Here is a 24,250-nt window from a genome sequence, read left to right on the forward strand (position 1 = left end):
GGTGTAGTCCAGAGGTGTAGGGGGGTGAGAGGATTCAACTGAAAGAGTGGGAAGCAGAACAGGAGGATCTGCTGAAACACTGATGAAGGGAGTAGCTGGCAAGTTATGGAGAGGTCTGCTGTGTCATGTAGGTTAGCTCCCTGGCCCTGGAACAAACTCAGATCACAGCAGTGATAGTGGTGAGACTTAACCCCTAGGCCACCAGAGAGGCTCCTTCCTACTTTTCCTTGAATAACTTTACCTTAAACCTGAGTTAACCCAGTGCCAGCTTCAAAAGCCAAACAAGAATGCTTTCAATACACCATCTATTTCATCCTTGCCCGCCTCCTAAGCCGCAGATATTTTTATCTCCACTTTGAGGTTCCCAGCTAATTACTGGCAGCACTGAATTTGCACTCCTTTCTGCTACCAAAGTTCATGTTTATTCTACTACCCGAGATAAAGAGATATTGAGATAAACTGCATCTTGTGGTATTAAAACCTGAGCTGAATGGAGATAGGGGATTCGATATTCTTCCACTTATTGCTAAACCCTCTTCTAAAAATAAGTGGGTTAAGCAACTTTAATCAGGTTATCAGACAATATTTTGCATGAGCTTTAAAGTTAATTTAACATCTAGGGGCAATTTGATCTCTTGCTTCATAAACTTGAAGCTTTCCTTTAATCAGCTCATTCTGAATTTTCTCATGGATAGAAAACCTTCCCCAGTAGTTTGACCCACATTCCTGGGCATTGTCTTCTTTTTTAACCATGGTCAGGTGATGTCCACCCTACAGTGTTTCACGCTAGCTCAAGTGCTCTTAATCCTGACTGCACATTAAGAATCCCTTGATTTACTTTGTCAAGTTACTTGTGCGGGGGTTTCCCCCTACGCCTACTGAATCCCAACATGGTAGGAGAGGCCTGGACATTAGTAGTTTAAAATTTGCCAGGGTGCAACAGAGACCAAGAACCACCAAACACTGAAAATGGTTATTAAGCCACCGAATTTTGGAGAAACTTCTTTCTGCTCACCCTCCTGGTAGGTCTTTTTGCAGAAATGCAGATGTATGGGAGTGCTTGGGGCAGGGGCTGGAAGAGGGAGCTGCTTTAGGTCTCTGTCTTCCTCCGATCCCCCTGATCTGAGGTCTCAGCCCTGTTGTCCTACAAATGTGGCCTGAACCTGCAGCCGTGCTCTCTGAACCAGAGGCAGGGAAGTAGAGAGAATCTCCTTTCACAGACTCTCAGCTGGACTCACCCAGCGCTGCCTGACCTGTGAATGTTCCCTGGGTCGTGAGCTTCTGCCTAGCCTGTTATCTGACTTGGCAGGCTCTGCTCTGTCCTCCGCCTACACCATGGGTGTCTGAATAGTATGTTGATTTGTGCCCAGACTTAGATGTGGACAGTAAACCCCAGGGAACTTACTGCAAGTCCTGCTGCCCTCTGCTTTTGTTTTCATCAAAGATTTCCGCTGCCTCTACTGACTTTTGAATCCCAGGAAGTTTTGCTAATGGCCCCTAGGCTTGCAGAAACCACCAACTTTGAATTAGCCAGATGAGAGTCCCTGCTAGGGTCTACCCCAGGGGATGTTAATCTAGTGATTCTCATTACCAGCACATTGAAATCACCTAGAGAACTTTAAAAAGTTTGCTGATACCTTTGCCTTGTTTGTAGCAATTCAGTCAGACTCAGAGTGGGGTGGCAGGTGTCGGTACATTTTTGAAGCAAACCTAGTAGAGGTGGAGCCAGGGTTGAGAATGACTGTTCTAATGTGTCCCCTACCTCCTATGGCCTTTCTTCTCCTGCTTCAAAATATCCTAAGGTTCCTTTTCTCCTAAAGCATTTTCCCAGCCTGTATCCCAGAGACGGCAGGCAGACTGCAGGTGTGCCTCAGGTCGTTGATGGGCCCCTGGGCTCAGCTACAGTAGCCCCTTCTGCGTCCGCCTGGCTGCCTGAGCTAGTGGTGTCTGCCCTCCCCCTCAGTCTGGTCTCCCCGCTGCCCACTGCAAGGACCCATGGAGATGTCAGAGGACCCCAGAAGTTCAACCCAAGGTATGAGTGGTTGGGGAAGAGGGAGTAAGGCGGGCTGGGGTGGGTGCAAAGCTTGGGGATACAAGCTGTATCCCCAAATCTGTCTTCTGAGCCAGGTTTGATTCTTTTGCCTGCATCTGACTTGCCTGCCCTCTGCCAGGTTACAGGTGATGGCTGGAACAGTGCGGTGTGCTGTGGAAACTAGATGCATGATAGGATCTTCAAATTGTGACTTGAAATTGAATTTGAAATCTGTTGGCACTATCACAATGAATTTGTTTTTTTAATTTAGGCTTGCATACTTATTTTTTTAATAATTTATCTTTATTTTACATCACTGTTCATTTTTGTACAATGTTTGATTTTTCCTCTCAGGTGTAGTCTCCGTAAAATTCCCACCACCAATTCACCCCTGAACCATCACCATAGTCCCTGTGTTCTTCCCTCTCCTGTTTTGATCCCACCCCTTCCTCTCCCCTGCAGAATGTCTGATTTATAGTTGCCTGTTAATTTTGGTTTATTTATTGTTATATTTATTGTTATTTTTTGATTTGGTTTCCCTATATTCTTCCTATAATTTTCCATCCGTTATATTCTTCCATCCAATAATTTTCTTTTTCCTTCTGACTTATTTCACTGAGCATAATCCCTCCTAGCTCCATCCACGTTGCTGCGAATGGCATGAATTTATCTTTTTTGATTGCTGAATAGTATTCCATTGTTCAACAATGAATTTGACACTATCTTGGGTTAATGAAAGAAAAGAAAAAGAAACTGACTTTCAAAATATGATTTCAGAGAATGGTTGTTAAATACTTTTAAGTTGTTATCAACTACTTGTGATTTAAGTTTTGTTACTTGTTCATAGTTACTGAAGTCGTTTTTTAAGAGATGTTGGATTTGGAGACTGGGGTCCCTGGGTTAACTCTGGGAAAAATTTCATCAGAGATTCCCTTTCAGCACCACTGGCGAGTTTCCCAGGACAATTTCTCCTGAGACAGAGGCGTTAGTTATATCCAAAAGGGGTAGGTTTACTATAAAAGGGAGAGACGAATAATGGACACTTGTATAGACACAAGTGGGCAGAAAGAGCTGCCCCGAAAGGGACAAGTTTGTTGAAAGAGGGACCTGCATAGTCAGAGGGGGATGGTCTTGGGGGAGCTGCCTCTGCTGAGGGAGGTCAGTGAAGAGAAGCCCCCGCTTGGTCATAAGTCACAGATGGGTCGGGGGACAGCTGCTCCATGCCAGTGCAGATATTGCAATGGTATAGTCATCTCTTTGGGAGGGACTCATTCCTTTGTGGAGTGGTTTTATTTTATTTTATTTTGAGTAACTATGTAGAATTTGAATAAAGGACCAGAGACTCTACAAAGGTTCTCAATCCCCATGTCCTCACCTCCAGTTTTTGGTCTGCCTTCTGCATATGACACTGTAATGCTGTCTGACACCTGCTCAGGTCTGTGCCTCTGCAGACTAGGCCCCGAGGACCTTTCACTTCCATAGCTGGTTTAATGACTATGTTTATTCTATCAGCACCTTCAGCTCCCGGTGTTGTGTGATCCAGGTTTCTGGTCTTGAGTGCCTCCTTTCCAACTTTTTTACTCTTAACCTCCATCAGTTACTAGCTGTAATATGAAAAGAAAAATGCAAAAAGTTGAATTTGGACTTGTTGCATAACCTATCCAAAAAAATAATCTTTAGGATCTTCTGTTTATAATATCCTATTGTCTGCAAAAAGTGATAATGTCACTTTTTCTTTTCCTGTTTGGATTTCCACTATTTTCTGTGTTTGTCTGATAGCTCTAGCCCAAACCTCTAACACTAGTGAAGATGAAGTAGTGATAATGGACATCCTTGCCTTGTGCTGGAGCCTGTGGAGCTCTAGCTTTGGTTTTCGCCATTGAGGATTATGTCGGCTATTAGTTTGTGATATGTGGGCTCTATTATATTGAGGTAGGTGCCTTCTTTCCCCATCTTGTTTAGAGTTTTTAATCATAAAAGGATGTTGAATCCTATTGAATGCTTTCTCTGCATTATCTGTAATATCTATTGATATCATCATTTTTTATCTTTACTTTTGTTGATATGGTGCATCACAGTAATTGATTTATGTATATTAAACTATTCTGGGATGAATCCCACTTGATGATGGTCTGTAATCCTCATGATAGACTTTTGAATTGATTTGCCAGTATTTTGTTGAAAATTGTTGCATCAGTATTCATCAAGGATATTGGTCTATAATTTTCTTCTACTATCTTTGGTTTCAGTATTAAGATAATGTTGGCATCATAAGACATATTGGGGAGATCCTTTATATTTTTAAAATCAATTTCAGCAAGGTGGCCATTAGTCCTTTAAGTCTGATAAAATTCATTTTAAAGCCATCTGGTCCTGGCTTTTATTTTCTGAAAGGTATTGGGTTACTATTTCAATTTCCTTGTCTGTTTGTTCATTTCACGCATTTCTTCTTGGTTTAGTTTTGGTAATTATTTATATTAAAGGTTATTGAGTTTATTGACATACACTTGTTCATAGTAATCTTTTTGTATTTCTGTGTGTTATCTATAGTGATTTCTCATCTTTCATTTGTAATTCTAATATTTTCCCCTCTTTTTTTCTCTTAACCTAGCTAGGGGGTTATCTATTTACTTTCTCAAAGAACCAGCTCTTGGTTTCACTGATTTATTTTTTTGGGGTACAATCTTTTTGCTCTCTTTCATTGCCATGCTTATTTTTTATTTCCTGGGGTTTTATTCTTTTTCATGTTGCTTTAAATGTGATAAAGTTCCAGGGCAGGGAGACAGGCACCCCAGAACCCCCAAACCTTCCCGCTCTAAATAGGTTCTGACATCTGCTACATCAAGACAAAACACACTTGAGTGTGTTAGACCTTTAATGGAAAGGAACTTTAATACAATTAGTGTACAACAGAGAAAAGGGGAAGAATAAAGTTTCCAAATCAAGCACCGAAGTTACCCACCCCTTCATGGGTGAAAGCCCAGCCAAACAGGCTTGGCCCAAAGCTTGGCCTCTGAGGCCCAAAAGCCCGCTGCATGTCTAAAGCACCTTCTGGTGGGGATCCATAGAAAAGGGTCAGAAACAGCCAGGTAAGTCTGGGAGGAAAAGAGCAAAATCAAGATAAAAGCTGCCATTGTGAACCTCCCCAGTATCATACCCACATCTGTTTCAACCTGTCCAGGACCAAAAAGCAAGTGCAGCATCTTCACATGTCTTTGATCCAGATCTCCTGGCTCCTCATTCTTCTTCCTTCTTTCCCTAGTCTCCTCTCCAGCTTCTCCTCCCTGCTCAGCAATACTCTTTCTTGGGTGGGGCAGGGATCCTGGAACCTCCCCTCTTCCGGGGACCACCCTGTTACAATAATTCATTGTTTACTTGGTATTTTCCTTGATTTTATTTTTAAAATATGGGCCTGTATTTTAATTATCCATACCTCAAGACCAATTTTGCTACATCCCATAGATTCTTAAAACTTCTAATTTTCATTCATGTCAAGGTATTTTTAAATTTCTGCTTTGATTTCCTCTTTTGTCCAACTAAGCAGAATGTTGTTTAATCTCCATATATTCAAAGTTTTTCCTGTTTTTTTTTCTTATAGTTGATTTCTAGTTTTTTGGCACTGGGATCAGATGCTAGGTGTAATTTCTTCCTTTCTTTCTTTTTTTTTTTTTTAAAGATTTATTTATTTTTATACAAGAGCTGGGGTATAGGCCAGAGGTACAGAAGGGTGAGAGAATTCACCAGAAACAGAGTAGGGTGCAGAACAGGCAGACAACCGAAATACACTGCTGAGGGGAGCAGCAGGCATGACAGGAGAGGTCTGCCATGCCATGTGGGAATCTCCCTGGCCAGCTGGGAATCAAACCTGTGCTGCAGAGGCTGCGGACAGCTTCACAGCACTGAGCTCAACCCATTGAGGGGAGGCCCTCTTTCTTTCTTTTTTTAAAAAGATCCATTCTATTTATTTATGCATACAAGAACTGGGGTGTAGGCCAGAGGTGCCGGAGTGGGGGGAGGTGAGAGGATTCACCAGTGACAGAGTGGGGAGCAGAACAGGCAGATCCACTGAAATTCACTACTGAGGGGAGTAATGGGCAAGACAGGAGAGGTCTGCTGCACCGTGTGGGTAGCTCCCTGGCCAGCATTGAATTCATGCTTAGGTGGCTGGCGATAGCTTGATCGTGTTGAGACTTTAACCCCTGCACCACCAGGTAGGCCCCTAGGTATAATTTCACTCTTCATTGTTTCATTGACAATAGACTTGTGTCCCAAGATATGGTCTATCCTTGAAAAAAGTGTATATGCCCCAATTTTGGGGTCAAGTGTTCCATAGAGGTCTGCCAGACCTATTTGGTCTAGCTCCTCATTTAGAGCTCTTGTTTCTGTATTTACACTTTGTCTTGTTAAACTGTCCATTGTTGTAAGTGGGGTATCAAGGTCCCCTAGAATTTTTGTGGTGTAATCAGTATCTCTAAGTTCTGTCACTAACTGTCTTAGGTATCTGGGTGCTCCATCATTTGGTGCATATTTATTGTATTAGGCTCTTAATCATAATGTGTTGTCCTTGTTTATCTTTTTACCTTTCTTAATTGAAAGTCCTTTATCAGATACAAGTACAGGTGTTCCCAGTTTGTTGCTGTTGCCATTTGCTTGTATAACTGTCTTCAATAGATTTAATTCTAAGTCTATGCTTGTCTTTTGGTGAGTTTCTTGTAAACAGCAGAATGCTGGGGTGTTTTTTTTTTTTTGTTTTGTTCTGTTTTGTTTTTTGTAATCCAGTCAGCCAATCTGCATCTACTGACTGGTGAGTTGAAGGCATTTACATTTAAGGTGATAATTGAGATTTAAAAAAAAATTGTTTTTCGGTTTGTGTTATTTTTGGAGGACTTCCTATTGTTAGGTTCCTTTTCCAATGTCTTATGTGTTTTATTATTTTTTGTTTGAGTGTTTTATTGAGGTTAGTATATGATGGACTATTTGTGTGCTGCATTGCACGGTCTAGTCTCTGGCTACTTTCCTCCTCTTTCATCTTAACTCGTGTATCTTTTGCATCAGTGTTCATTTTTACTTTATAACCCCTTCAGGATTCCTTATATATGCAGCTTGGTTTTTTTTTTTTTTTTTAATTCTTCTAGATTTTTCTATTTAATGAAGCGCCTTACTCTTCTCTCTTGATTGTTAATCTTGCTGGGTAGAGAAGATTCTGGGCTGGAAGTCTTTTTAATTACTTTGCATATCTCTTTCCGGTCCCTTCATGCTTATGTTTCTGTTGAAGAATCTTGACAGTCTGCTTGGCTTTTCTTATAGGTTACATTTTTACCTCTTGATATTTTTAGTATTCTGTCCTTATCATTGATTCTTCACAGCTTTCTTATTTTGTCTTGGTTATGCCTGTTTGGTATTATTTTGTTTGGAACTCTGTAGACCTCCTGGATTACAACTTCTGATTCATTTCCCAGAGTGAGATTGTTTTCAGTGATTATTTCTTTAAATAAGTTTTCTATGCCTTTTTCTTTTTCTGAGATCCCCGTGATATGGATGTCATTTAAGTTGTCCCAGAGTTCTTACATTTTAATTACTTCTGTACCTTGTTCTACTCTTGTGTTCTATAGGATTGTTTTCTTTTTTTTTTCTTCATTTATTTATTTTTATTTTTTTTAAATAATAAATTTTATTTTTATATTCCCCATACAATTGCAGCCCCCCCATTCTGACCCCAATCCCTCCCCTCCCGCCCCCGCCCCCCTAAAAGTGTCTCTGGTTCATAGTTTTTTGTTGATTTTGATTTTCACTTTCTTATAGTTATTCATTTTCCTGGTCCCTTATTTAAGTTTTCTAGATTCCTGCTATGAGTGAGACCATCCAGTATTTTTCTTTTTCTTTTTGGCTTATTTCGCTGAGCATGATCCCTTCCAGTGCCATCCATGTTGCTGAAAACTGCATGTGTTTATCTTTTTTGAATGCTGAGTAATATTCCATGGTATATATGTACCACATCTTCTTGATCCAGTCATCTATTTTTGGGCATTTGGGTTGTTTCCAAAGCTTAGCTATTGTAAAAAGTGCTGCTATAAACATAGGGGTGCAGGTGCTCTTTGGAATTGATGTTTCTGTGTCCTTTGGGTAAATACCTAGGAGTGGAATTGCTGGATCATATGGAAGCTCTATGTTTAGTAGGTCCAGAAATCTCCACACAGCTCTCCATAGTGGTTGGACCAGTTTGCACTCCCACCAACAGTGCAGAAGAGTTCCTTTTTCTCCATACCCTCACCAACATTTGTTGTTGCTAGTTTTTTTAATATGTGCCATTCTCACTGGTGTAAGATGGTATCTCATGGTAGTTTTGATTTGCATTTCCCTGATGACAAGTGATGTTGAACATTTTTTCATATGCCTGTTGGCCATTTGCATTTCTTCTATAGGATTGTTTTCAAGTGCACTAATTCTGTCCATTGCTTGTTTGTCTGTTACTAAGGCCCTCACTTTTATTTTTAAATCAGTCATAGTACTTCATTATTTCTGAATGTAGCTGCCTCATATTTTCATTATCTTTATTCTGTTGTTTTTAGAGCCTGTTTAAGCGCCAGAATTGGGGCTCCTTTCAGGGATTTTTTTTTTGTTCTAGTATATGTACTGTGTTCTTCTGTTGCCTCACTTTCCATTTTGTTTTCGTAAGGATAAATTTTCAACTGTTTTTCTAGTTGGTGTAGTAGTCAGAGGACTGGTACCAGAGAGTGGTGGTACTTTTAAAAGAGGACGGGGTAAGAGGCATCAAAGGATCACCTCAATATTCAGGAACCTGAAATTCGTTGTAAAACTTTTTATCGTTCGGGGAGGTGGCAGGTGTTTCAGAGAGCTCAGCCTGAGCTTCAGATGTCATCCCTCTGTAAGGAAGTCCAGGGGCTCCCTGACCTGACTCCGGCTACAGCTGTTGTTGTTATGAACCCCAGATTCAAGCCAAGAGTCCTCATTCTGTGCCCTCGGTAGTGCTTCCAAAAACATGCTCTCTGTCCTGATGCTTACTCATGTGCCTCCTCATCTAGTGCAGGGCTTTTAGGAACCTTGATGTCGGCATGTGCCCAAATCAATAGCTGCATGGGATTCTGCACTGAAGCCACTGCTCCCTCTTGTGGTTTGCACTGCCTTGTTTAAACAGTTCACTTAGGAGTTTTTCCTGCCCTTTCCAGTCAGACAGAAGCTCCTATTGTATACGCCCATAGTCAGCTTTTCTCTTGGGGTTTTGGCTCATTTCACATCAGTTTTGTTGTGTGTAGCTAGGGGGGAACCCAGCATCGTGGCTCTGCTGCCATCTTGCCAGTGTCCGCCTTTTCTTTTTAATGCTGGTTTCTTTTGTTATGCAGCTTTTCAGTTTAATGTAGTCTCCTTTGTTGGTATTTTTTAGTTTTTCTTGCTGTTGGAGACAAATCCACAAAGATGTCCCTAAGATGAATGTCAAAGGGCTGATTACTGTTCTATATATTTCATTGTTTCAGGTCTTACATTCTTTAATCCATTTTGAACTGATTTTAGCATATGGTCTAAGATAATAATCTCATTTATGTGACTATCCATTTTTTTCCAGCACCACTTACTGAAGACTTAGCTTTCTCCATGTATGTTCTTGGCTCCATTGTGGTAAATTAGTCTCCCATTTCTATCCGATTGATCTGTGTTCCTGTTTTTATTCCGAAACTATATTGATTACTGTAGCTTTGTCATAAAGTCAGGAAGCATGGGTATCTCCGTTTCTGTTTTGGTTATTTGTGACTGTTTTGGTTATTATCATTGTGATAATTCTGTGAAGAACATTCCTGGGCTCTTAATAGGGACTGCATTGGTTTAGGAAAAATGGCCATTTTGGCAATGGTGATTCTTCCAATCCATGGGCATGGAAGGTCTTTCCATTTCTTTTTGTCTGCAGTTTCTCTCAACAGTATTTTAGCTCTCAGCATACAGGTTGTCACTCCCTTAAGTTTACTGATAGATATTTCGTTCTTTTTGTTGTGATTGTAAATAGTAAAGTCATTTCTTTGATAATTATTTACATATAGAAAAGCAACATTTCTGTATATTAATTTTGTATCTGCAACTTCAGTGTATTACTATTTTGTGCTTTCATTGTAAAGTAGGTTCCCTGCCTATTTGCAGGTCGTTTTCACCCTCAGGTCTCAGTTTAGTCTCCTGTCAAGACCCTATCACCCATGCCATCCAAAGATCCCACCACCTCCTTCTCAAATTACTGTGCTATTTGTTTGTCTTGGTTTCATAGAATACAGCAGTCTGTGGTTTACTTGTTTGCTTCCTCTTCTAGAATTACATTCCTTGAGAAGGGTATCTTATTCCTAGCCTAACGCCTAACAAAATGCCTGGCACATAATAGACAGCTAATAATGAGTGAGGTGAGAAACTATACAACTGTCACCTATAGTGTTATAAACAAATGTTACCTCAATATACATACTTTGATATCTGTTTTGCACCTTAATTTTAGATGAGGTAAGGACCTGCCATTTTACCAGTTACTCAGACTGTTAAATGAAGAGGCAGTGGAGCAGTTAAAAGCCAGTACCTAGAGCTCAACTCTCCTTTGGTTCAAATCTCTGCTTCTCCACTGACTAGTGTGATGCTGGGGAAATTACTTCACCTTTGGTTGCCAGTTCCCTCACTGGAAAATGGGGACTATAGTACATACCTCAAGATTGCTGCAAAGAATAAATCCCAGCCAATCCTTGGACAACATGAATTTGGATTCATGGGTTCACTTTTATAAGCAGTTTTTCTTGTAAATAATGCCACCTGTACAGTATTAGTAAATGCATTTTCTTTTACTATTTTAACTTTAATATAAATAAGGTACATAATACACAGAAAATGTGTTGACTTCACTAGCAAGGCAAGTCAATATGTAGGCTATCAGTCAAATTTTGGGGGAGTCAAGTTATATATAGATTAACTATGCAGGTTAATCCCACCCCCTTAATTATCCAATGTAATTCACTCTGTGATTTTCATTATACAGATTTCATAACTGTTTCTTTAAGCATTCTTTCAGCCCTCTGCTGTGTAACTAGTAACTTCCCCACCCTTTACCGGTCATGTTGGAACTTCTATCTGAACAAAAAGCCAGTTTAAGGTACTGGGGTATAGTATTTGGGGTTACTCTCCTGTGCATCACCTATGAAGAATTCTTAATTATTATAACAGGACTCAGTCACAATATTAGTAAAATTAGCAACTCTATGTAACCTTTGAAACAGGCATTTCAACTGGAGATAATTCTTCCATGGCTGATTATCAGTTTTGATCATGCTGAACCAATCTGGTATCACAAAAGGTTTGTGCACTAGAAAGAATACTTTATCTTGTGTAAAAAAAAAAAAAACTCAAAATGTCAGAATTTTAGCATACTCATTTTTCTGGAAATACTCGGAAATAGTAATAGAAAAAAACCTTAACCAGAAGCCTACAGGTTACTAAAAAGTGATCAAGAATACATGGAAATAATTAGGACATTAAATATCTAATAGTCATTTATTTATTCTGAAAGCTAGTCAGACACCAGTTTTAAAAAGGGTAGAATTAATATTTTATTTTCATGTATAATCAGGGACAGCTGCAAATAAGTCTGGCTATTTAATCTGTTTTTGTAAATAAAAAAATTACAATTGTTACAGCCGATGAGTGGTTTTCGGAAAACATGATTAGATTAATTCATTAATGGTAGCTTCAAGTTTGTCCTTATTTGCTCCAGAAAATTCACCCACCTGTTAAAAGAGAATATTGAACCGACATTAGCTGTATGTAGCATTTTAATATCAATTTTGTGCCTACTGTCACAATAGGCCTTAAGAACAGGGAGGCAGAGGGTCTCCCCGGTGGTGCAGCGGTTGAGCGCTGGGCTGCGAAGCTGCCCGCAGCCTCTGCAGCGCTGGTTCGATCACCGGCCGCCGGGGAGGGTCCCACATGGCGTGCAGACCTCTCCTGCCGCCCGCTGCTCCTCTCAGCAGTGTACCTCGGTCCTTCTGCCTGCTCTGCTCCCCACTCTGGCTCTGGTGAATTCTCTCACCCTCCCACGCTTCTGACTATACTCAGTGCTTGTATAAATAAATATTAAAAAAATAACAAAAACAGGGAGGCAGACCATAGAGTAAGAGGAAATAAACACCCCTGGATAACACACAGTTCCTTTTCAGTTAAAAAACCCAACAAAATTAAGAAGTCCTCAACAGATGTGCATGCTTTTTTTTTTTGTTTTGGACACAACCTCTATAGACAAAATGAAACTGACAGGAGTATTTAAATACTCTGCAAAGTAGAAAATGGGGATATGCTTCTCAGTGGGAAGGAACAAGCCCTTCAGTCTATTCAGTTATGTTTTCCAATCATCAAGGTCAGATGTACATACCTTTTGTCCCTTTTTAAAAAACTGGAAGGTTGGCATGCATTTGACTTCACAATCTGAAGCGACATCCTAGAGGTGGGGGGACAAAAACAAGACTGAGTGTCAAGCTTTGACAGAGTGATTCAGAACCAGATTCTTTCCTGTTATCATCCCACATTACACTTTTTTTTTTTCTTTTTAAGTGAACAGGACAGTCAAGGCCCTGGATGAATTGTGGACGAGTTATCAAGAAATTGGAAGATGACAACCTAGAAGATGCAGGAAGGACTAGTTTTGCTAAAAGTTTGGAAACTGGTAGACCGGGGAGCTGAATCTGTCCAGGTAAGTTGGCTCATGAATAAAAATAAAACTCAGAGCTGGGTGCCTACTAGCAGATACCCCTTGAATACTTGGGAATACTGGGCTTACCCATCCTGTGCTTTTTGTACTTGGCCACCAGGTGGAAATCACTCCTCCTGGGAGCAGCTGGCATGAGTCCCAGAGAAGGAGGTGCTGGGGTTGGGTTTTGTACTGGGATGGGAGGGCAGTGGTCTTGGTCTGCTCCTTTGCCACCGCTAATCATAGGAACATAAAGGGTGGAACTGAGGGCTTGCAAGACAGCAGGACCTCGGCACTGATCACAACTTTGCAGATGGAAGTGCCTTACCAGCAGAAAACAGTACCCCAATCAATGGAGTGACAGGTCTATCTGATTCTGGATGTCTCATTCCTCACTCACATTAACAGCAGCATCGGCACAGGGCACCAATGCTTAACTTGCAAAAAAGCAAAAACAAAAAATTCAGAAAAAGGATAAATGCTCAGAGGTTGTGTTAATGCTTTGACATAGATTGAGTGTTTTAAAAGTCGTGGCCATTTAATTAAAAACTAATTGTAAATTGGTAAATTTTCAGTTAAAACATTAAAAATCACTTTCATACTGAAAGTGAAGGTTGTTAAAGGTGACAAGGGATTCCACATCATTATTTAATCCTCTACACTGGGCTTGTAGGTTATTTCTAATTTATGAACATCCTTGTGAGGAAATTCTCAGACACATCCCCCCAGGGCAAAATCTTAAAGTTGAATTACCAGGTTGAGGAAGTCATTTTCATTTTTAATTTCTTGAATGTGTAAGTATAATCTACGTTAATGCAGGAAAAACTTGAGGAAAAGCCTTACAGTCTACCAGCACCTATTAAATACTCACTGTAGCATACATGAATCAGCTCTTCCCTATGAAAATGTACAAATCATTGTTTATGGTCCCACAGCAGTCACTGTATGGGATCATCATTTTAATTAATCCACTGGTCAATTATGGGAGGCTGTCCTTTTTGCCAGACACATTTTTAATCTTCATATACAAATCTCTTTCCCCACTTCTTGAGGTAGAACTAAAAGAACATGCTCATTTTTAAAAGCTCTAGATAAAGATTAATAGAATATTTTCCAAGAATGTGTCCACTTACCTTGTTTATTAATTTGGCCATCCACTTTTTAAAATTTTCATTATAGTTAAATCTATCAGCCTTTTCCCACCCTATTCATTAAAAAGGTCTTACTAGATTTAGCATCAGACAGACTTTGTTCTGTAACCAAACTGTCCCAGCCTCATTTCCTTAATGGCGAAACAGAAAACAAGTTGTCAAGACTGTTTGAGATAAGGCGTTTAATGTACTTGACACAGTACCTGTCATTTCTAAATGTTCAGTATTTTATAAGATTTGTTTAAATTTCTTCTAGATTTCACTTGGGGAGGGGGAAAGCATGTGGTAGAGATGCAATATAAAATGCTCATCACGAACACTTTTAAATAGACTTGGTTCTACTGTTTTGGACTTTATTCTATTCCATGAACTGCCCTATCCTGGTTACAAGGCCACACTTAATTAATGCAGCTAACATATTTCACAGAGCATTTCATTTCCCACCCCCCACAACTTTTCACCCCAATGTTTTAGAATACTTTCCAGGATCTATCTATTAATTTCAGAATATTGAGGCTAACTTTATCTCAGTCTGACACACCTTAAGAAAGTGGGACAAATGTAGGAGCACTGACATCCAGGAACACATGACATTGGTATGATGGAATAATCATCAGTGAGATGGATGAAATTTGTAATCTTTATTCTTTTGCCAAAATGAGGTGGTGATGTTTTTATTGATCAAGTTCCAAAGCAACCAGAAGATCTACTCCTGTATCTGAATAATTGCATAGGGAAAGAACCCACTGCCTCTTGAAGGAACTGCCTAGTGAGTAAGAGCTAGCAGAGATTGTTGCTACGTGGATGTGGTGACCAAAAATGGTCTGGAATTAGTTTAATTTTTAACTCTGCAACAGATTGATAAGGCTATTTCGTTGGTGTAATAGCTATTACAGGTACTCCAAGAACAGAACAATACTGTATGCTGCTCAATCTTTAGAATACAGAGGGGCAAAGCCAAAGGCCCCCAATTTGTGAGGTTGCTTAAAGGTTTGGAAACTTTGAGGGTGTTCAAGAGACAACCAGTTCAAAATGGTGACACCTGGACTAAGTCAATATTAGTCCTATTTGGGGGTGTAGGCCTGAATTGTAGCTTTAGCCTGTCCCAGAAATGTAACCTCACTGGGCAATCGGAGTGATCTGCTCGGCAGTAATCTGCCTGATGGACCCCTTTCCTCCCTGACAGGAAGGTGACCTTGGCTTATCTAGCTCCTTTCTGTCTATAAAAACCTTTCCTTTTGTAGTTTGTTGGAACTCCTATTTGCTATCTGGGAAGCTGCCAGGTTTATGAATTATTTGATAACGCCAATTACATTCTTAGGTTTACTCAGTTGAATTCTGTTTTGAACCACGGGGATGATGCATGTGCCAGCCAGACATAGAGGAGCATGGACATACAGCAGTCCTGGATGGCTCTGCACAGAGGTCCTGGAGGAAGCAGTGGGAGCAACAGGCAGGGTCAGCCTGCACACACCCTCCTCTCCTGGCTACAGTCCTGACCAGCTGAATGGGGGTGCTAATACCAACTGTCACGTCATTTAATCCTCACAGTAACTCCATGCAGAGGGCTTACTGCAGCATCCAGTGCAACCAAAATTCATTTAGTTGCTACCTGGTAGGACAATACTAGCCTAGAAGTTTCTCCAGCCCTTTCCAGGTGCTATTTTCAACTGGCTACGAAGACCATACAGGAAAAATAGGACTAAGTTAGGTTAAACCAGGGAGCAAGGTCTTTTTCGCAAACACATGCTATCTATTCTCAGTAAAAAAATCTCTCCAGGACACATTAGAGTAACTTCACAATCAAAAATACTACATGGGGCCTCCCTGGTTGTGCAAGGGGTTAAGCACAGCACTATAAGGCCAAACACAGCATCTGCAGCACAAGTTTGATCCCTGGCCAGGGAGCTACCCACATGGTGTAGCAGACCTCTCCTGTCTCACCTGCTGCGCCCCTCAGCAGTGTATTAAAAATATAGATACACATGACTAGCAGGTGTGCTAGGTAAAGGGGAAACAAAGATGAACAAGACAGATTCCTGACTCTAAGAAAACTACAAAACAGAAATAAGACTTACTGAATCTATACTATATGCCAGGTACTGTTGGAGGCACTATCTTAATTCTGACAACTACCTTATGATGTTGGATTAATACTGTCATTACAGAGAAGCAAAATGTGGTAGCAGAAGATAAACAGCTAAACCTGCACAGCTAATAAGAGACCAAACGGCAATCAAGCAGCCTAGGGAGAGAATCCACCCTATTCTATTGCCATTTGCCATAAATAAGGGGAAACTAACCTAGTCTGGGTTACAAAGAAAATGGTTTATGGGGGAAGAATGTGAGGCAGATGAATAGGATTCAGGTAGGAATAGGGCAGGCAGTAGAAGACCACACAAGATAGAAGAATGAATCAGAAAATGTGGAGAAAATAAGCAATTTGGTGTTGGTAGAATTTAATTGCTCTAACAAAGGCAGTGAAAGGTGTTTCGTATTTGCTCAGGGACTAAGCAATCAATTTTGAGAGGCTGAGGAGAACTAAGGGCTTAAGAAGATCACCAGTTGGTGGAGCCTCTCTGGTGGCCTAGGGGGTTAAGTCTCAGTGCCTTCACCATGAGGGCCTGAGTTTGATCCCCGGCCAGGGAGCTAACTCATCAGACAGGCGCGGCAGGCCTCTCTTATCTGCCTGCTGTTCCACTAAGTGCTGTAATCCCTCTCCTGTCTACCTTGCCCTCTCTCCCCCCCCCCTCTCTCCCCCCCCCTCCCCCCCCAACTCCGGCAAGCCAACATGAGCTTAGCTCACCCCAAAGAGAAAATTGGGGAAAAATTGTATGCCCCTACATGTAAGGTGAGGAAACGAGGTAGAGGTTGCCATTACACACAAATGAAATGGAATAAGAGGAAATTATGTGCCAATATTGGATGTTTATAGTGTGAGAATGCCAAAGTGAGCCAGTCTCTGGTGGCGCCACCATGGCGTGGTCTGGTGTCGTCGTGTGGTGGGATGTGTGGCCGTGTGGTAAACAAAACCAGATGCAGTAGACAAGAGATGTGCTCAATGGGGAAAAGTCTGGTCTCCCTAGAAGGAGAGCTCCAAGTGTAGGCTGAATTACCAGCGAGTGAGGGTGCATTGGAGAATAGAATTTAGTGTGGAGCTAGCAATGAAACTTATGATATGATTGTCGCTTTCCACCTTGGCATTAAGTCTCAGCACCATCACTACAAAATAAAAATTAAAAACATTTCAATCTTAGGTCTGTGGTCCATACTAATTGAGTGACACTGATTGATGACAGGGATCACTTCAACTGAAGTCACAAAAGCACAGATTTTTGCAACTGAAACTTAGCTAATACCTTTCTGATTACATTACATCCCCGCCAGGAAGCATGATACCTATGGCACAGCAGACCTCTCCTGTCTCACCCGCTGCTCCCCTCTCACCCGCTGCTCCCCTCAGCAATGTATTTCAGTCGATCTGCCTGTTCTGTTCCCCACTCTGTTTCTGGTGAATCCTCTCACCACCTGTACCTCTGGCCTATACCACCCCCCCACTCCTGTTCTACACCCAATAAAGGCAGCACCAAGGATTAAATGAATTAACACTACCCACAGCACATACCAAATGATAAACATGCATTTGTTCAACTGAGCCAACCCTGGCATCCCCACACCCAAATTATTCTCTCAGACGGCTGGGTGATCTATTGACTGAAATAAACCAAGACTTGAATAGGCTTATGAATATAATTTCTCGTGTCGCTGTTCACAAGGAAGGTTAAAAATACCCTTCTTCCCAATTTAGTCATACCATCATATCTACTGAGATTTAGTAGAGACTAAAAAAGTAGAGACTAATTAAAAGTTCAAACTTTCAGACTAGGGACCAGGTAAGCAGAAAAGACATACATGTTCTCTGACTCAAAAATGCTAGGTCAATCTGTAGGCTTCTAGAAAGATAGGTGATAGAGGCACAGAAGTCTCATTTGCTTTGTATGTGATGTACACAACTCCTGATATCTGAGATTAAGCTCAGAATTGGCACAATTACCTATTTTAGAACTTTTAGCTAGGGTGATGGTTCTAGGAGTACTTGACATGTTTATGAGAACCAGCATTGTGCCATTCATCGAGAAAGGCAATGTGAGCAGCTCAACAGTCTTCCAAATCAGGCACATACCTGACAGTCATCCACATCAACTTCAAGGAACACCACATTGGTGTACTTTTCAGAGAGGGCCTGGAAAATTTAAAAGGAAAAATCCATAAAGATTTAGAACTGGGTAATGGTAGTCCACATACACAAGATTTTTTTGAGATTGCATTTTAAAAGTTCAGGTCTAGGAAAAGGAGAAAAGGGCACGTACATCATCACAGGCGGGCAGGAGAGCTGCTCACAAGCTTCTTAAATGGACAGTTAAAAGTAGAGACTAATTGGGCCTCCCTGGTGGCACAGTGGTTGAGCGCTGGGCTGCAAAGCTGCCCGCAGCCTCTGCAGTGCTGCCAGCGAGGGTCCCACATGGCGCGCAGACCTCTCCTGCCATGCCCGCTGCTCCCCTCAGCAGTGTACTTCGTCGGGCTGCCTGTTCTGTTCCCCACTCTGGTGAATTCTCTCACCCTCCCACGCTTCTTACTGTACCCAGTGCTTGTATAAATAAAATAAATAAATTTAAAAAAAAAAGTAGAGACTAATTAAAAGTTCAATCATTCAGACTAGGGACCAGGTAATCAGAAAATACATACATGTTCTCTGACTCAAATTCCTCTTAATAATTTGGCACATCAACTGAGGTCTGATTGCAATGAGAACCCATGTGTCAACTTCATGAAAAAGACATTCAAAGACATGCAAATTTTGAAAGTTGTTCTCAATCTCAATGGGTTGCCAGCATCAAATCTAAATTAAGTTGTATTACTTCTATGCTAAAGATCTGATCCCCTCAAAACCCTTTAGCTGTAGTTTCCTAGTTCTGTGACCACTAACCTCCCAAAACCACATCTCTTACAGAGCAGATTTTTAATACTCACATGAAAGAAAGGCTTGATCATTTTGCAAGGCCCACACCACGTGGCCGAGAAGTCAACGACTACGAGTTTATCTCCTGCACCATTCAAGGCGTCCTGAAAAGCAACCTAAGAAGAAGAGAAAAGCACACGTTACATGCTTCATTTCCAAAAAGGTTTGATAAAACTCGAGAACATGCGACACAAAGTACAATGTGGAAGTCTGGCTTTCTGGACCAGTTTTTTAGCAAAACGCCAAAACTGATAAGTTTGAAGCACTATTACTCAGTGTTGTAATTTACTTGAAACAAGTATCCTGAATATTAATATTTGTACCTTCAGGACTATTCTTAAATAATTAGTAATATCTTTATTCCAACTAAACAAAATGAAAATAAAAATTAAAACCATTTCAATCTTAGGTCTGTGGTCCATACTAATTGAGTGACTACTGATTGATGACAGGAATCACTTCAACTGAAGTCACAAAAGCACAGATTTTTGCAACTGAAACTTAGCTAATACCTTTCTGATTACATTAATATTATTGTGTAAAGAGCCAGGGAAACAAACTCCAAGCTCCCTCAAACCCATCCACTCAGCCCATCAATACTGACATTAAGCTTATTTCCTTGCAGTCTTTTCAATTGGAGTTTGCACAGTTGATATCAAACTGTTTATTTACCTTTGCTTTCTGCCCTTTATCTCAAAAGTTTACCCTTATTCATTTGGTCAACAATGAGGAGAATAACGGTTTTAGTTTCTCATGATGGTAATTTCCTTAGGTATTATTTGCATGAGGAATTCATGTTAATAACATTACCAGAAGAATAATCAAGAACTCCTTACCATTATCCTTGAATAATTTACTAATGGCTTTGATACTATACCCCTAGGAAACCAACCTTGTAATAACAAGGGATTTTTTTTTTTAACCAAAATTAGTGCTGACCAAAGCCAGGGCAACAAAGTCTAAACACAAACAACTATATCTGAAGTCTAGATTTTCCTCAAGGGAAAAATGCTTGTCACATAGTTTTTAATTAAACAAAACATTCCCTTCCTTTGAAAGCTAAGAATCCTATCAGATCTGGTCCACTAAAAATCAGTGAACAAGACACCACTAAACAAACAAACAAACAAAAAAACCCACTAAAAAACCTAAAGTGAATTCCCATGAATCATAGTTCTCAAGAGTCCTAATTTCTACCTCATGGGGTGGGGGGGGGGAAGGGGAAGGGTGGGGATGGCAGGAGAGTGCCATTCACAAATGGCATTCCAAAGAATGGTAGGTCATGACTTCTATAACCTATTATCTGGGGAGATGTGGATTTGGGTGGGGGTGGTAGGGATGGTAGGCCAGGGAGCGTATGTTCAAAGTACAGAAATTATTTTTCCAAACCATCACTTTTTCCTTCAAAATAATTTTATCAAAAGCCTTCCCTAATGTATGTGTTTTGTTTTGTTTTAGGTCAAACCAGCTACATTTTACTTGATGATGCAGGAAAGAAGTCAAGGAATGCTCACAATATCTGGTCAGTTGAATTGTGTTTTCTGAACATGGTTGAGCTTGGTGGGATTTCTCTCAACACAGAGTGTATTTCAAACACATTCAAAGGCTCCAAAAATTCTGATTCAAATTCAAGTAAAACTTATAAAAGAGGCAACAATAACTTTTGGTTTAACTGAACCTGAGCTACAGAACCAGACATGCGAGGATCTCTTATCCTGATACTCAAGTTTGCTTGTAATAGACATCAGTTTGGAAAGGATCAGGACTGTCTTACTACAAAGCAAACCACAATTCCTAGCACCCAGAATCTAACAATGAGTATTAAAAAAAGTCCCCATCACTGACATTAAACATTTCAAAAACAAAACAATGTATTTATGGTAAATAAGAGTGAGTCTAGCATCTTTTCCTAAACATCTTCAGTCCCAAGGGAAATTAATCACCAGAGTGGTTCCTGAAACATCTAGCAAAATACCTGTGTGTACAAGACTGGAGTTCAGTAAATTAAAAACATCACCAATAAAAAAAAAAGTGTGATTTCTTCCTCAGGGCATTTATTGCCCAGTGTATAGCCCATTTATAGCCCACTCCTGTCTCAAACAGATCCCAGTGACTCTCAACTGCCAACGCAGTGCCTTCAGCCAAACAAAGGCTCCAACTTTCATCCACCTGGATAGAAATCTAAGGTGAATTTCAGTATTTACAAGTAACATTCAAATTAGTTTCACTTTGATTAATGACTCTGGATCATAGTTTTGAAGATCAATTGAGTACCAGGGCCTTTGGGCCCAGGCTTCAGTGCTTTTTTAATCAACAAATTCCCTGTTACTCTTGTGTATTTTCTTACTAATGGAGGAGGGTGCCACACTATGACCACTAAGAAGGGGGAAAGCAGGTGTGGATCAGTCCATCCTCTGTGGTGTATGGTTTCTGAGACAACTAATACAGCCACTCAAAGGTCTTCTCACTCCTTTAATGAGTTCTCACCTGTTGGGTTATACCCATCAAGGCCTGGAGAACACTCACCCTCTTCACACTCCCTGCCTGTATTTGTCACTCAGTGGAGAGTGAATAAAAGCATGTGAAAAAAACTCATTATTAGGGATAACTCTCTTCAAATAGGAGAGGGCTGTTAATTTTAGGTAAAAGCTCATACAACAGAAAAAAAAAAAAAAATGAGGATCCCATAAGAAAAAACTAAGCAAGTAACAGGTGACCATTAGCCAATCAACATATGTTGGGGGGTAAGGGCAGAGTCACAAAGTTTCAAAGATCAAATGAGAACCACATCCTTTCCTCTTAGGATTTAGCCAAAGTGGGGGGCAGGAAGGAGGAGCTCAACTTCATGTTGCTATAGGAGCAGTCAAAGGGGCACCCTAGGCTTGAGCTGCATTAACATACCTAAAGTTCACATTCCTTGACCCAATACTGCTCTTTATTATGAAGCAAGAGTCTGAACTCTGCACAAAAGGTTATGAACAAAAATATTCACTGAGGCATGGAAAACTGCCTCCATGTCAGCGATGTGTTCAGATTCTGAAATGATAGCTTCCAATTACATGAGAAGCGTTTGGGCAAAACTGGACAGAAAAAAAAAAAAAAAGCGCTCAGAAACAAAAGAGCATACACAAAATAACCAATAATCTCAACTACCTGTGGCTGCTGCTAGAAAATCTCTCTTCTTTCCAACATTCTACAATGATCATACATGTTTTCCCTTCATAAAAGTAACAAAGGATAGGGCCCATTACAAGAAAACACTCGTTTCTGAACCCTCCCCAGCGTCTAACAGGTCAGGGAACCCAAGGCAGACAAGGACCCCCCTAGCCCCTGCTTCCCTGGGGTGGGGGGCATCGCAGGGGCAGCGCTTTCAAAGGGTCTTCCACTGCTCAAGTACCATCAATTTTCTCTCACTGTCCTAAGCGGGTTTCACCATTATTTCTTAAGGGGCTACAATGTACCAGATACTGTGTCAAGGTTCTAAGTTTCCAATCAGGAGGGTATTTTGCAATAACTCTGGAACGAGGTGACACTTTCGGGCTGGGGCTTTCTGAAAGGCCAGAACCGCCATGCGGGTGCCCAAAGGCCGTGGCGCACACGCGGGTCAAGTCTGCTCCCACCAAGTACAGATGAATCACAGAAGGGTAGGGCAGCGGAGGCCCCGGGGCCCAGGGTTGCAACTGAGTCATTCCAAAACCAACGCTGCCGGAAACGCCCAGCGCCGCAGGAGGAGGAGTCCCGAGGGCGCGGCCAGGACCTCACTTCCTTGCGGCCACCTGGGCCGCTCGGCCTCCGGGCCCGGCATGCGCTCGCGAGAAAAGGGGGGTGGGGGGTTCCCAGCCACGAACCGCTCCCTAGGGGCGGACCCAGCAGGGGGGTCAGGAGGTGAGGGAGAGGGAGGCAGCCCTCCGGCCTATACCCGAGCCCGAGGGAGCCCACCTTACCCAGCGCGGGTGGAAGGAGTCACTCTCCCGGGAGGGTGTGGCGGTCAGCACGCCCCGCGCTCTCCACGGCCCTCCATCTTCTTGCGCGGGCCCGCATCCCTTCACCCCACCCAGGTTTCCCGGGCGGTGGGTGCAAGACGCACAGCGGGGGCATTCTCCAGGCGCCCTGGGAGCGGGTAGCGCAGGGCACCCCGAGCCCTCTCTCCAGGGGCCCTCGTGTCTCTCCTTCCTTCCTACAGGGCAGGCTCGCCCGCCTGGGGCGCGCCCGCGCCCCGCTCCCGCAGTCCCAGGCCGAGCCGGCGCGTCCCCTGCCCAGGGCTGCGGGGGGCGGCCTGCCCACCTCCGGCCCACCACCTTCCCCGCCGGGGAGGCTGCGCGTCGCGCCCCGGCCTGCCCCGGGGGTACGTACCTTGCTGTCAATCTGCTTCACCATTTTGGCTGCAAGAGTCTGACTAGCGACCGTGAGAACCGATGGAAGCGGATCCACAGAGCCGGAACCGAGCTTGGAACCGAGCGCCGCCCTCCTGCGCTTTATACGCGGACTCCACCGGGGCGGAGCGGACGGGCGCGCGCGACGTGCGTGTGGCGGGGGCGCGCCCGCTCGGGCCTCCCGCGCCCGCCAAACCCAGCCAGGCCCCGCCTCTCCGGATCGCCCCGCCGCGGGGCCCCCGACTGGACCGCTGCTGGGGGCGGGGCTGGCTGGGCGGGGCTCCGGGGAGCCCGGCCCGAAACCCGCGGCACCGCCCCGCCCGCGCCCAGCCGGGGGTGGGCATTTGCGGGTGCCATCGGTTACCTAAGAGGCACCTGCATTGTGCTCGGGGCAGGGCGACGGCGAGGCGGAGGGCCGCTCGCAGAGGCGCGGTCACCTGGGGAGGGGTCAGGCAGGCTGGATCGAACGCACCCGGGCTGGAGAAGGGCCCGCCTGGATAGCGGCTGGATTCCTTACTAGGGCCCGGCACGGCCGGGTCCTCCAACCCCGCGAACCCCACAAAGTGCTGCGTCATGGTAACCAGGAAGTATCTCCACGTGTGAGCCCCGGCAGGCTATCGAGAATATCTCCTCTGCCCGCTTTCGTGTTCTCTCACTTTGGTGGATAATTCCGCTCTCAGCGTGACACAGCAGTTTAGACGGTGGACTGGGCTAACTGGACTTTCAGAGCAGAAAGCTGAGCTTGAGAGCAGAGAGCGAGCTTGGTGAACATTGCAACTTGGTGACACATTTGTGACCCTAAGCAGGTCGTCACTGGACAGTGCCTCAATTTTCCTTTTTGTAAAATGGGAATCATGATCTCTCTCATGGTGTTGATGTGTTTAGAGGATTATAAAGTTCTTGTAAAGTGATTAGGGCAGTGCTTGGCACATATCAAGAACCCAATAAATAGTT

At 42.6% G+C, this 24,250-nt stretch overlaps 1 protein-coding gene and 1 long non-coding RNA gene across 3 annotated transcripts in view; one reads left to right on the forward strand and one right to left on the reverse strand.

The window, feature by feature from the left end:
- The window catches only part of LOC119231113 (uncharacterized), a 28,058-nt gene that overhangs the window by 3,324 nt on the left and 484 nt on the right, over positions 1–24,250 (forward strand). Inside the window, exons 2-4 of one of the 2 annotated variants that reach the window (XR_008549532.1) lie at positions 12,617–12,755; positions 18,915–19,086; positions 20,382–20,445. This is a non-coding gene — a long non-coding RNA (uncharacterized LOC119231113). Of the gene's footprint in view, positions 1–12,616; positions 12,756–18,914; positions 19,087–20,381; positions 20,840–24,250 lie in introns of those variants that run through there. The other variant, XR_005121866.2, reaches the window with a different exon arrangement.
- TXN (thioredoxin) lies at positions 11,536–23,439 on the reverse strand. Its single transcript, XM_037492765.1, has 5 exons — positions 23,277–23,439; positions 18,935–19,039; positions 18,087–18,146; positions 12,438–12,503; positions 11,536–11,796 (listed from the first exon to the last, which is right to left on the reverse strand). Exons 1-5 carry the CDS (start codon positions 23,298–23,300, stop codon positions 11,734–11,736), a joined length of 318 nt encoding a protein of 105 aa, XP_037348662.1. The 5' UTR covers positions 23,301–23,439; the 3' UTR covers positions 11,536–11,733.

This window comes from Talpa occidentalis, unplaced genomic scaffold, assembly GCF_014898055.3.
Source record: "Talpa occidentalis isolate TD23 unplaced genomic scaffold, MPIMG_talOcc4v2.1 talOcc4.7, whole genome shotgun sequence".
In the NCBI taxonomy this organism is placed as follows: domain Eukaryota; kingdom Metazoa; phylum Chordata; class Mammalia; order Eulipotyphla; family Talpidae; genus Talpa; species Talpa occidentalis.